Source organism: Panthera uncia (assembly GCF_023721935.1).
Source record: "Panthera uncia isolate 11264 chromosome A1 unlocalized genomic scaffold, Puncia_PCG_1.0 HiC_scaffold_17, whole genome shotgun sequence".
Lineage (NCBI taxonomy): Eukaryota > Metazoa > Chordata > Mammalia > Carnivora > Felidae > Panthera > Panthera uncia.
The window spans coordinates 124,459,801-124,473,723 of record NW_026057577.1 but is presented as its reverse complement, the minus strand read 5'-3'; the positions used below and the strand labels follow the sequence as shown (position 1 = coordinate 124,473,723).

Here is a 13,923-nt window from a genome sequence, read left to right as displayed (position 1 = left end):
TGACACATCAGCCCACTAAATTTATGTGGGTCTATTTTGGCTTCTCTATTCTGTTACATTGACTTCTAATCTTTTGCCAATATCATACCATTTTGATTACTGTAGCTTTATAGTAAGTCATGAAGTTGACAATATCACTCCTCAAACTTTGTTCTTCATCTTCAATATTGTGTTGGCTTTTTAGGGTTTTTGCCTCTCCGTGCAAATTTTAAAATTTTTTTAATTAATATCCACAAAATAGTTGCAGAGGTTTTGATTGGGATTGCATTGAATGTATAGATCAATTTTCAAAGAACTAATATCTTGGCAATATTGAGTCTTCTTACCCATGAACATGGACTTACTCTCCATTTATTTAGTTCTTTAATTTCTTTCTTTCTTCAGAGTTTTGTAGTTTTCCTCATTTAATCTTGTATATATACATATTTTTTATTTATTCCTAAGATCTCATTTTTGGTAGTGCTAATGTAAATAGTATATTGTTTTTAATTTCATATTCCTCCATTCATTGCTGATATATAAGAAAAGGATGATTTTATACATTAAACTAGTATCCTGTGGCATTGCTCCAATTGCTTACTAATTCTAGGATTTTTTATGACTTTTCAGATTTTCTAAATGGACCATCATGCCATCTGTGAACAAAACCACGTTATTTCCTCCTGTCTAATCTATATGCCTTTTATCTCCTTTTTTGTCTTATTGCTTTACTTAGGACTTCCAGTATGAGGCTAAAATGTGGCAGTGAGAAGACAAACTTGCATTCTACCTTGATACAGAGAAGTTTTTTGTCCTGATGAAGTCCAATTTATGTATTTTTTCCTTTGTTACTCATCCTTTGGTGTCACATCTACAAATTCACTGCCAAATCCAAGTCTGTGTAGATTTATCCCTTTCTTGTCTTCTAAGAATTTTATGGCTTTTAGCTCTTTATTTAGGCCATTGATCCATTTTGAGTTCATATTGGTATGTGGTGTGAGGAAGGCTCAAAATACATTCCCTTCAATGTGAACAAATATCCAATGGTCTCAGCACCATTTTCTGAAGAGAGTCTGAAGAGACTGCATTGGTTGTTTTTGGCATCCTTGTAAAAATCAATTAGTCACAGATGTATGAGTCATTCTTCTTTTTGTTATTGCTTTGGTTATTCAGGGTCTCTTCATTTCCATATGCATTTGAAAACTGCCTTTTTCATCTATAAAAAAGGCCATTAAACTATTGATAAGGATTAGATCAAATCTGTAGATAATTTTCAGTAGTATTGCTCTTTTAACAATATTAAGTATCATAACCCATGATCTAGAGATATCTTTTTATTTATTTAGGTCTTTCTTAATTTCTCTCAGGAAATTTGTAGTGTACAGTGAACATACATGTCTTTCACCTCCTCAGTTTAATTGGATGCTGTTGTAAGCAGAATACTTTACTTGATTTCATTTTCAGGTTGTTCCTAGCCAGTGTATGGAAACACAAGTCCTATTTCCATGTTGATATTTTCCCTGCAACTTTGCTAGATTTGTTTAACATCTAGTAGTTTCTTTTTGGTGGGTGAAGTCTTTGGGATGTTCTATAGAGAGAATTATGTCATATAAAAAAAGTAAGCTATTTTGACATTGTCCATTCCAATTTGGAATTTCTTTTTCTTGCCTACTTGCTCTGTCTATGGCATATTTAAGTAGCAGTGGGCATCTTAGACTACTGACCTGAGGCAGCACAATTTCTGTCTATCATAAAGAATATGATGTTAGCTGTGAGTGTTCCAGTAAATACTCTTTGTCATGTGAAGAAGTACCTTTTTTACCCTTAGTTTTGTTTTTATCATGAAAGGGTATTCATTTAGTCAAATATCTTTTCTGCATATATTGACATGATGTGTTTTTTTATTCCTTCCACTCTAATGTATTACATTGATTGATTTGTTATATTAAACTATTTATAAAATATTTTTACCTCCTGTGAACTTTTTGACTGAAGTCTATTTTGTGTGATATTAATTAGCATATATTATGCTATATAATATATAGCATATAATAATTCCTAGATTATTCTTAGGAAATTTTTTTACATTTATTTATTTTTGAAACAGAGAGACAGAGACAGAGTGCGAGCATAAGAGGGGCAGAAACAGAGAGACACAGAACCTGAAGCAGGCCCCAGGCTCTGAGCTGTCAGCACAGGGCCCAATGCGGGGCTCCAACTCACGAATGGTAAGATCATGACCTGAGCCGCAGTCACATGCTTAACCAAATGAGCCACCAGGCCCCCTAGGAAGTTTCTGATTTAATCACCTAAAAATGAGCATTAATACAGTTTTGTCAATTCTTTATAACAGTTTCTCCATCCTCTTCATGGTTTGGTTGTTCCCAATTCCCAACCTATACCCCATTGTTCCATTGGGCTGTAATTGACTCCATCCAGCACTACACTGTTAGAACTACCATTCTGGGGGACCACTTAAAATCACCTTTACTATCTTTTGATAATTATAAGATTAATTTAAATCTATTATTTAAAACTGAAAAGAGCACAACATGACATTAGAATAGGAAGTTCCATGCTCTCATTCTGTACAGAAATATTTTAAAAATATTTTATTTGAAGTTCTTAAAAGATAAAAATAAAAATAATTAAAAACTAACTGTACCCCAGGCAATTGTGTAACCAGTCTCACCAAAGTTGGCAGATAGTTATGAAAACAACCTCTCACCGAGGTTGACTGGACCCTCACCTTACTCCATACAAAAAACTCAACTCAAAATTGATTAAAGACTTAATCCTAAAATGGAAACGACAAAGCTCTTAGCAAAAAAAAACACAGGGTGAAACTTCATGGTATTGGTCTTGCTATTGATTTCAAAAATATAGCACAATAAACTAGAAAATGAAATATCAAAATCAAAAGAAACAAACACCAAAACAAACAACAAAACAAATGAGACTACATTAAACTACAAAGCTTCTGCACAGCAAAGAAACAATCAACAGAGTAACAGAAGACCTACAAATAGAAAACATTTATAAACCATAATCCTAAGAGATTAATCTCCAAAATGTATAAGAAAGGCTTACAATTCAATGGAGAAGAAAAAAGTCTTATAACTCTATTAAAAATAGATGGAGGACTTGAATAGACATTTATCCAAAGAAAACATGCCAAATGGCAAACAGATATATGAAAAAAGTGCTCAACAACACTAGCCATCAGGGAAATACACATCAAAACCACAATGAGCTATTAATTCACAAATATTGGTAGTTATTTTTAAAAATCAGAAGACAACTAGTGTTAAAGATATGGAGAAATAACAACCCTTACATACTGTGGTTGGGAATGAAAAATGTCAAAGGCACTAAGGACAATAGTATGGAAATTTCCCCACAAATTAAAAACAGAAAATGGAAATCAAGATCTCAAAGAGATGTCTGTATTCCCATATTCACTGAAGCACTATTCACAATAAGCAAGATATGGAAACAAACAAAATATCCATCAAAGATGAATGGTTGAAGAAATTGTGAGATATATATATATATATATATATATATATATATAGACAGATATTCCATTATATATATAATATATATATTCTTTAAAAAATACTACATATTTTTTAAAAGTTCTCTATATTCTTTAAAAAACAATACTTATATTCTTTAAAAAAGAATACTATATGTTCTTTTAAAAAGAATATTATGTATTCTTTAAAAAAGAAGAAAATTTTGCAATATGGGAAAACATGGGTGAAACTTAAAGATATTATGATAAGTGACATAAGCCAGATAAGCAAATACTGCATGAGTTAACTTATCTGAAGCATTTAAAATATTCAAATTCATAAAATGAAAAGTGGCAGCTGGTTTCCAAGGTTTAGGGTTTAAGAGAAAAGGGTAACTATTATTCAATGGAGAAAGAATTACAGATAAGTGAGATAAATAAGGTCTAGAGATCTGAGATCCAATATGGTACCTACAGTAAATAATTATGTATTGTATGGTTAAAATTTTGATAAGGGGCTAGATCTCATATTAAGTGTTTTTACCAAAATAATATAAAATTTAAAATAGAATAGAATAAATAGAATAGAAAAATAAAAATTAAAAAATTAAAAAAATAAAAATTTACATTTAGGTGTTTTGTTTGTCTCATCCTACTTCACTCCCAGTTCCCACTGGCAGGGAAGCCACCAACTCTGCACTGAAGAGCTCTGCATGAAGTCCCTATTGAGCACTAAGGTTTTACTTACTTGTGGTACTGGTTTAACAGGTCTGGCCAATAAGCCTCCAACATACACAGTGTTGGGAAGCAGGGGCCTAGCAAATTCAAGGGCAAAGTCAGAGTTAACAAACCACAGCTCTGCTTTCTTTAAAAGATGAGACAAAACTGGCCTGGAGCCTTCCGGGAAATGTTCCTTGATGGTGTTCTCAATGGTAGAATGGATTTGCCTTTGCTTTATGGAGAAATCAAAGAACATCAGAAAATTCCTCACTCTGCCCCAGAAGTCCATGTGGTCGGTGAGCAAGGAACGGAATAATGGAACATAAGACAAAGGACTTGGTAGCCCATGGTCCACACTTCCAAATTGGGTAGGAAGAATTGACACAAATGGCTTCCCAAGCTTCTCAGCAATGAGGAAAGAACAGAAGTCAAGTGCTTCAACAAATACCAAGTCAAAGTTCTCATTTTTTAAGAAATCCATGATATCACCTCTCCTTAGCAAATCACTGCATCGAATTCCCAGTTGTTTCATTAATGATACAAAGTTGTCAAATGCTTCCCTGTAAAAACAAAAACAAACAAACAAACAAAAAAACTAAAGACAAATATTCATTGGAGGTGTTAATTTCACAATACTTAGGAGAATCTTTGGCTCAAAGAAAATACCCCAGGTAAGTAAGACCATATCTGGCAGCAGCCCCCACCCATTTTACCAGTGTCCAATGAATACTCTGCTCTGATCACTCTGCTCCAGGTGTTTCTGCCTCCTGAAATGTTCTCACCTCCTCCCCTCCCCTTTCTCTGGCCAATCCATATGCACCCACTATCAGAGCTAATTCAAGATCCTTCTGCTTTGAAAGCATTCCCTACACTAGCAGATTTTAGAGTTTCATTTCTAGTTGATACATTCTTTTTTTTTTTACTATGAAATTTATTGTCAAATTGGTTTCCATACAACACCCAGTGCTCATCCCAACAGGTGCCCTCCTCAATGCCCATCACCCACTTTCCCCTCCCCTCCACCCCCCCATCAACCCTCAGTTTATTCTCAATATTTAAGAGTCTCTTATGGTTTTCCTCCTTCCCTCTCTGTAACTCTTTTTTTTTCCCCTTCTCCTCCCTCCTGGTCTTCTGTTGAGTTTCTCAGGATCCACATATGAGTGAAAACATATGGTATCTGTCTTTCTCTGCCTGACTTATTCCACTTAGCATAACACTCTCCAATTCCATCCACGTTGCTACAAATGACCAGATTTCATTCTTTCTCATTGCCAATTCATATTCCATTGTATACATAAACCACATCTTCTTTATCCATTTGTCAGTTGATGGACATTTAGGCTCCTTCCATAATCTGACTATTGTTGAAAGTGCTGCTATAAACAATGGGGTACAAGTACCCCTATGCATCAGCACTCCTGTATCCCTTGGGTAAATTCCCAGCAGTGCTATCACTGGGTCATAGGGTAGATCTATTTTTAATTTTTTGAGGAACCTCCACACTGTTTTCCAGATCAGCTGCACCAGTTTGCATTCCCACCAACAGTACAAGAGGGTTCCCATTGCTCCACATCCTCTCCAGCATCTATAGTCTCCTGATTTGTTCATTTTAGCCACTCTGACTGGCGTGAGGTGATATCTCAATGTGGTTTTGATTTGTCTTTCCCTGATGAAGAGTGACATTGAGCATCTTTTCATGTGCCTGTTGGCCATCTGGATGTCTTTTATTTCTGATTTTATTTTTTATTTTTATTTATTTTTTTTATTTTTTTACATATCATTTCTTTCATTTAATATTATATATTAAACATTTTCTATAATTGTTTTAATTTTCTTCTTTATTTTTTAAAATTTACATCCAAATTAGTTAGCATATAGTGAAACAATGATTTCAGGAAGAGATTCCTTAGTGCCCCTTACCCATTTAGCCCATCCCCCCTCCCTCAACCCCTCCAGCAACCCTCAGTTTGTTCTCCATATTTATGAGTCTCTTCTGTTTAGATACTAGCCCTTTATCCAATATGTCATTTGCAAATATCTTTTACCATTCCATCGGTTGCCTTTTAGTTTTGTTGATTGTTTCCTTTGCAGTGCAGAAGCTTTTTATCTTGAGTGAGGTCCCAATAGTTCATTTTTTCTTTTAATTCCCTTGCCTTTGGAGATGTGTCAAGTAAGAAATTGCTGCGGCTGAGGTCAGAGAGCTTTTTCTTGCTTTCATCTCTAGGGTTTTGATGGTTTCCTGTCTCACATTCAGGTCCTTCATCCATTTTGAGTTTATTTTTCTGAATGATGTAAGAAAGTGGTCTAGTTTCATTCTTCTGCATGTTGCTGTCCAGATCTCCCAGCACCATTTGTTAAAGAGACTGTCTTTTATCCATTGGATATTCTTTCCTGTTTTGTCAAAGATTAGTTGGCCATACATTTGTGGGTCCAATTCTGGAGTCTCTATTCTATTCCATTGGTCTATGTGTTTGTTTTTGTTCCAATACCATGCTGTCTTAATGATGACAGCTTTGTAGTAGAGACTAAAGTCTGGGATTGTGATGCCTCCTGCTTTGGTTTTCTTTTTCAATATTATTTTGGCTATTTGGGGTCTTTTGTGGTTCCATACAAACTTTAGGATTGCTTGTTCTAGCTTCGAGAAGAACACTGGTGCAATTTTGTTTTGGATTGCATTAGATGTGTAGATTGCTTTGGGGAGTGTTGACATTTTAACAATATTTACTCTCCAATCCATGAGAAAGGAATGTTTTTCCATTTCTTTATATCTTCTTCAATTTCCTTCATAAGCTTTCTATAGTTTTCAGCATACAGATCTTTTACATCTTTGGTTAGATTTATCCCTAGGTATTTTATGCTTCTTGGTGCAATTGTGAATGGGATCAGTTTCTTTATTTGTCTTTCTGTTGCTTCATTGTTAGTGTATAAGAATGCAACTGATTTCTGTACATTAATTTTGTATCCTGCGACTTTTCTGAATTCATGTATCAGTTCTAGCAGCTTTTTGGTGGAATCTTTCATGTTTTCCATGTAGAGTAGCATGTCATCTGTGAAAAATGAAGGTTTGATTTCTTTACTGATTTGGATACTTATTTATTTCGTTTTTTGTCTGATTGCTGATGCCAGCACTTCCAACACTATGTTAAACAACAGTGGTGAAAGTAGACATCTCTGTCGTGTCATTTTTTCCCCGTTGAGGATGATATTGGCTATGGGCTTTTCATAAATGGCTTTTATGATGCTTAAGTATGTTCCTTCTATCCCGACTTTCTCAAGGGTTTTTATTAAGAAAGGATGCTAAATTTTGTCAAATGCTTCTTCTGCACTGATTGACAGGATCATATGGTTCTTTTCTTTTCTTTTATTAATGTGATGTATCACACTGATTTATTTGTGAATGTTGAACCCCCCCTGCAGCCCAGGAATGAATCCCACTTGATCATGGTGAATAATACTTTTTATATGCTGTTGAATTCGATTTGCTAGTATCTTATTGAGAATTTTTGCATCCATATTCATCAGGGATATTGGCCTGTAGTTCTCTTTTGTTGCTGGGTCTCTGTCTGATTTAGGAATCAAAGTAATGCTGGCATCAAAGAATGAGTCTGGAAGCTTTTCTTCCCTTTCTATTTTTTGGAACAGCTTGAGAAGAATAGGTATTATCTCTGCTTTAAATGTCTGGTAGAATTCCCCAGGGAAGCCATCTGGTCCTGGACTCTTATTTATTGGGAGATTTTTGATAACTGATTCAATTTCTTCACTGGTTATGGGTCTGTTCAAATTTTCTAGTTCTTCCTGTTTGAGTTTTAGAAGCGTGTGGGTGTTTAGGAATTTGTCCATTTCTTCCAGGTTGTCCAGTTTGTTGGCATATAGTTTTTCATAGTATTCCCTGATAATTTCTTGTATATCTGAGGGATTGGTTGTAATAATTCCATTTTCATTCATGATTTTATCTATTTGGGTCCTCTCCCTTTTCTTTTTGAGAAGCCTGGCAAAAGATTTATCAATTTTGTTTATTTTTTCAAACAACCAACTCTTGGTTTCATTGATCTGCTCTACAGTTTTTTTATATTCTATATTGTTTATTTCTGCTCTGATCTTTATTATTTCTCTTCTTCTGCTGGGTTTGGGGTGCCTTTGATGTTCTGCTTCTATTTCCTTTAGGTGTGATGCTCTCTTTAACTTTCATTTGTATACTAACTTTTTATCAGTGACTGTCCTGTTTCCTAAGTGAACTGTGGAAATAACTTCATGACATCAATATTCATGATATAGCCCTTTTAGTTGAAATTGAGAATAGCCTGAATTTGATAGATTGCCTCACACAAGGAACTTTCTGATGGCAATATTTGAATTCTAATTCTAAGCTGAACATGAGATTTACGTCTTCCTACCAGAAAAGATTAACATTTAAAACAAACAAAAATAAAAGCCTTTGTGAAGCTAACTACTATCCTTTCCACTTCATACCCAGCTGGAGTATTCACAAAAGTTCATGCTAAAATTTTACCAATATCTATTAAGACTCTGGTCTATGGCACTGTTCCAGGAACCATTCTGCTTTAATGTTTTTGCATCAGTGCCTGCAAGGAAAATGATCCTTTTTATGCAGCATAGGGACAAATAGATGAGAATGTTCCTGACCAGAGGTTACAGGTACAAGTACTTTGGTGACCCATGGGCCTACCATTTGAATGAAGAACTAAGAGAATCAATGGCCTGGCCAACCTGTAACCTGTACAACACTACACTATGTCAGCCCACTGAAAGAAAGCCCACAGGTGAGAACTCATTGGCAATATGCAGATCTACACCTGGGGGTTAAAATCAACTTCATGTGATAACAGGTGATTAGCTGAAATTATTCTCTATTATATTTTAAGTGATTTTACCCAAACAGTGCTGCTAAATATTGGTGACAAATTTAAAATATGAAGTACAAATTCCTCAAAAGTAGAACATTAATCATGTCAGAAATTAAGTTAATTAAAAAAATATAGGAAAGCACTGTGCTTGGTGTATTATACCATATGTGACATGTATATAAAACTAGCCTTCAGGGCGGCAGGGTGGCTCAGTCGGTTAAGCGTCCGACTTCAGCACAGGTCATGATCTCACGTTCTGTGAGTTCCAGCCCCGCGTCAGGCTCTGTGCTGACAGCTCAGAGCCTGGAGCCTGCTTCGGATTCTGTGTCTCCCTCTCTCTCTGCTCCTCCCCTGCTCTCACTGTCTCTCTCTCAAAAATAAAATAAACATTAAAAAAAAAAACGGCCTTCAAGGTAATCAGTTTAAAGAAGAAGAGATGAGATATAGAATTTAAAAATGTATCAATAACAAGATGATATAGACAAAATTTCAAATCAGTACTTTAGATCAGATCTCTTATATACGAGAAAATTTGGAGTCTAGTTTGACTAAGGAAAATGACTTTATAAAAAAAGCCATATTTTATGACCACCTACTAGCAAACAAAATTTCTAAGGAAGAAGGGGGGTGGACATTAAGCCACTGTATTAAGCAAGTAAGGAATGAATTTGTGTCTTCCCCTCTGATGTCAAACATGAAGAACTTTCTATACATTCTAGGTAATGGCAAAGCTCTCAGGTTACTCACTCGTTGTGTATCACCAAGATATTTGATTTCTTAAACGAGTTTAAAAGACACTGGTTTGAGGTATAAGAAATCAATATTCATAAGCATTTTTCTATTCTTGAATTTATGTGAGGAAGCGGGAGGAAAAATAAGTATAATATGGCGACTCCCATTTGCATACCAACAATGAGAAATTAAATTGTCTATCCACCATCTGTGTGGTGGAGAATATGCAAACACTGTAGGTGAAGTGTTGCCAGGAAGATCCAAAAGGAACAATCCCCCTCATATACAGAAATGCATTCCTACTTTCAGTGGAAGAGGCACACTACACAGACTGAATAATTGCGAGTAAAAATTCATCTACTCCATTTATTCTCTGCCCCCTGTCATTTATCTCCCCATCTATCCATTCATCCATTCATCTATCCATTGCTCTTAAACTCACTCCAAGTATCTATGTATCCAGCCATTCATTTAAATCACTAAAACGTAAGTCTTTCAAGCAGAGAATAAAAGAAATTACCTGCCATGCAAAGCTTCTGTCACAAGGAAATCAAAACATTTCTTGAATTCTTTTCTATGATCTTCAGGTGGAAGCCAACTGATAACTTCATATGATGTTTCACCCTTTTCTTAAAAAAGAGGATAAAAAATAAAACACCAATAGGAAAAATTTTAATTATGCCATACAACCCAAATTAACATTCGCATGAGGATATCATGGTTTATTTATTCCAATTATTGTAAATATTTTCAAATGTTCCCTTACTGAACTTCTATTTTGTATGGTTTTTTCTGCTTTCTCATTTCTTCAATCACACAACCTGCCAATATTTATTGATAATAGGTTTAGACACTTTTATTCATTTTAAAGTACTTCAAGATTCTATTTAAAGTTTTCACATAAAGGTATAACTATTCATCATTTTATAGGTGAGAAAACAGAGATGAAAGGAGTGCCAGATAATTTGTCAGGATTGCACGTATAGTGAATGGCATACCTTATATTTAAATACAGACCTTATTTTATACCCGTTCCCCTGTCATTTATCACTTAGAAAAAGAAATCATTTTCATTAAAATTAAAAGTGAAACATGCAGAGGTTTTTCATTCTACCAAAAAATACCAATGCCTAAATTAAAAATTTAGTCTTCTAAATTAAAAATTGCAGTCTTGTGCAGCCCTACTTACCATCCTGGCATTTTCCCCATAACTCCTGTGTAATAAAAAGTCTAACACCATTTTTGAAGTTAGACTGCTGACAGCTTTCAAGCTTCATCTCTCCCTTAACCTTCCGTGACATATCCTGAAAAACTTAGAGGAAAGGCTCAACATGCCCTCCCTTGTGTGACCAAGATTTTCAAGCCAAGCAAGCCAGACCCACGTTAGGGGGATCCTCACCTCCATCCCACTCAGAAGCTTCCACAATTGGCATTTAGAGACAAAAGTATGGGTTTAACTTTTACATGGTCGTGATTATGTGTCTCACACAAACCTATTTTCTGTATCAGATTGGATTGTGTTTCTGGATTCCAGCATGAGCTGTGATTGACACTAGGCTAGGTAGAATTCTGTGACTGTGTGTCGCAGTCAGGTATTGCCCCCTTAAGAATGGTCCTCCAGAGTAAAACTGATAGCAATTTACAAGTGCACTGAATGATGTAAAGAAGGGTAGTTACCAAGTGATATGATGAGATGGATACCTGCAAAAGTAGATGGTGTGCTAGAACCTTAGAAAATGACTTTTCTGCTGCTGCTGATTATCTTGTAGCTAGAGGAAAATCTTGATTAACACAGTAATAGAGAAAAAGACTGATGACAGGCCCATGGAGTTATTTCAAGGAGTTAGTTCGAATTAATTTCACATGTCTCAAAATTATCCATGGGGAGACCCCTAACTTTGATGATACTAATGGGTATATTCTGAAGAAGAAGCTTATATATATATATATATATATATATATATATAGGCAGGTTATAACAGATACTTCCCCAAAATACATCTAATAACAACCAAAAGAAAGAGAAAAGAGAGGAGATGGGCAGGGTGGGAGAGTCAGGAAAGAAAACAGAGTTCTGTTTTGATACGTGTGGGAATCTAACATTACTTTTAAAAATTTACAACTGATAAAGGGGACAAGTTGCTTTTGTACCTCTCTGTCAGAACTTCCAAATGAATTTTAACATTGGATGAGATGAAACAATGACAAAGATTAGTGAGATTAGTGTTCTTAATCAATACTGGGGCAAAAATAACAGATATAATGATTATATTTTCTATATTTATGTAGATATTCCTGTATTACTAGGAGTCAAAAGTATTAGATACAGGACAAATTTCCATGCCCTGTCTTAACTACTGGGATAAAATATCCCATAGTCATAGCAACCATCTTTTACATCATCTACTAATAGTAATTGTTGTCTTATGTAATATGTCATAAATTAAAATAATATTAGAGTTCTGGCACTTATAGTCAGCTTGACAAAAAAGGACGTGTTTGGATCTGTCCAACATATTAACCTTTAAATACAACCCAATACATATTGAAACAGTGGCTTTAAGGATGAAATCCCATTATAAAAGATCTATTAAGCAAAGGAGTGATTACCTACACTGCTTTTCCATTTAATAGCTTAATTTAGATTAATTCATAAACCTGAAAAGAATTTATGATACCTTGCAGAACATTACTATAACATTGCAATGATGCATCATGTTAAGCCTGCTCCCCATCTCCAATATTACTGAAATTGCTGACTCTATCTAAGTAGTAATAGATACTTTGCAAGCATAGATTTGTTAGTATGTTCTGATCCTATTTCAACAAGATCTCAGCTGCAGTTTCTCTTCTCCTTCATCTTTGAAGGATACAAATCACTTGTACTGACTTCTCATGGACTACCTCAACAGCCTTGCTCATAAGCTTTGCTGGCAAGATCTTAACCACATTTACCTTTCTCCAGGAGCACGTGTATGACACTATATTGTGGACAACTTTTGTAGAGATTCATTGAACACACTCATTCAAGACACAAAAATTCACATAGAGGCTCACAAAGAGGGATGTGCCGCTGCCTTACACAAAGCAGAAGCTACAGCACCTCAGGTGATTCCTAAGAAGAATTATTTGTTCAGTGGAGGACTTTCCATCCCTGACACTGTCAAGAAAGTACTCCTGTGGTCCACTTTGAGCACATATGTACAAAAAGCTTTCCTGGACACACATTCAAACAGAAACTGGTGAAAATTCTCTTTTATATACACACACACACATATTCAACATCATATGTATATATATAATTTTGTAAAAAAAAAAAAAAGGTCAAAAGATAGTAGGGAAATTTCTGGGAAGATGGTAGAGCAACAGGAATCTGCCTCCCCTAATTAAATAAAAATTGAACTAGAAGACTCGGTCTAGAGTATCTATTTTGAAGAGTTGCAGTAACTTCTAGGGCAGGTTTTCAATGTAAATTGCAGATAATCTTACTCAATTTCAGTTATTTCAGCTTTTATCACAATAGCAACTATCCATCCCCTCTCCCCATCACATGGCAAGCACCTATACATGTATTCACAAAGCAGCATGCACAGAGGTTTCAAGAACCAGAGTGGACCAAAACAAACAAACTAACTAACAAACAAAATCCAAATATCACATATCTGGGTTCTGATTGCTGCTTGCTGCTCTAATCACAGAAGTGCAGACAAAGAAGTAGGCAGCAAAGTCTTTGCTATCCCTACACCTATTGTTGCAACCATCTCCCCGCTCTGGCTGAATGGACTTCAAGGGATCTTAAAAGGCTGATGATCTTTTTTTCTCCCTCATTTTTCTGTTTTTCCCTTATGCAAGACAGATATTAAAGGCTAGAACATTGGAAAACAACTACATAAACCAGGAACACTAGAAGAAAGTGTCCACTTATGACCAGGAAAAGGTCCAGAAAATACCTGAGGACATTGAAATCTACATCTTATATTGATCTTTTCCACAACAGCAGGATAAAACAATCAAAAAATTAATAAACAAAATGAATAACAAAAATCTGCAGACCCTGGGGAAGGGAGGAAAGTCTCATCTCCAGATTTAACACATGGTTAGATTCAAATA

General features: G+C 35.1%; 1 protein-coding gene across 9 annotated transcripts in view; it reads right to left on the bottom strand.

The window, feature by feature from the left end:
- Positions 1–13,923, bottom strand: part of LOC125934648 (UDP-glucuronosyltransferase 3A2-like) — a 184,969-nt gene that overhangs the window by 44,609 nt on the left and 126,437 nt on the right. For 2 of the 9 annotated variants that reach the window (XM_049648183.1, XM_049648185.1), the window contains exons 3-4: positions 10,334–10,442; positions 4,245–4,776 (exon numbers count right to left, since the gene is read on the bottom strand). The exons of 6 other annotated variants lie outside the window; for them this stretch is intronic. In XM_049648183.1, coding sequence (XP_049504140.1) covers positions 4,245–4,776; positions 10,334–10,442 — 641 coding nt within the window. Of the gene's footprint in view, positions 1–4,244; positions 4,777–10,333; positions 10,443–11,002; positions 11,126–13,923 lie in introns of all 9 variants that reach the window. One more of the 9 variants, XM_049648186.1, reaches the window with a different exon arrangement.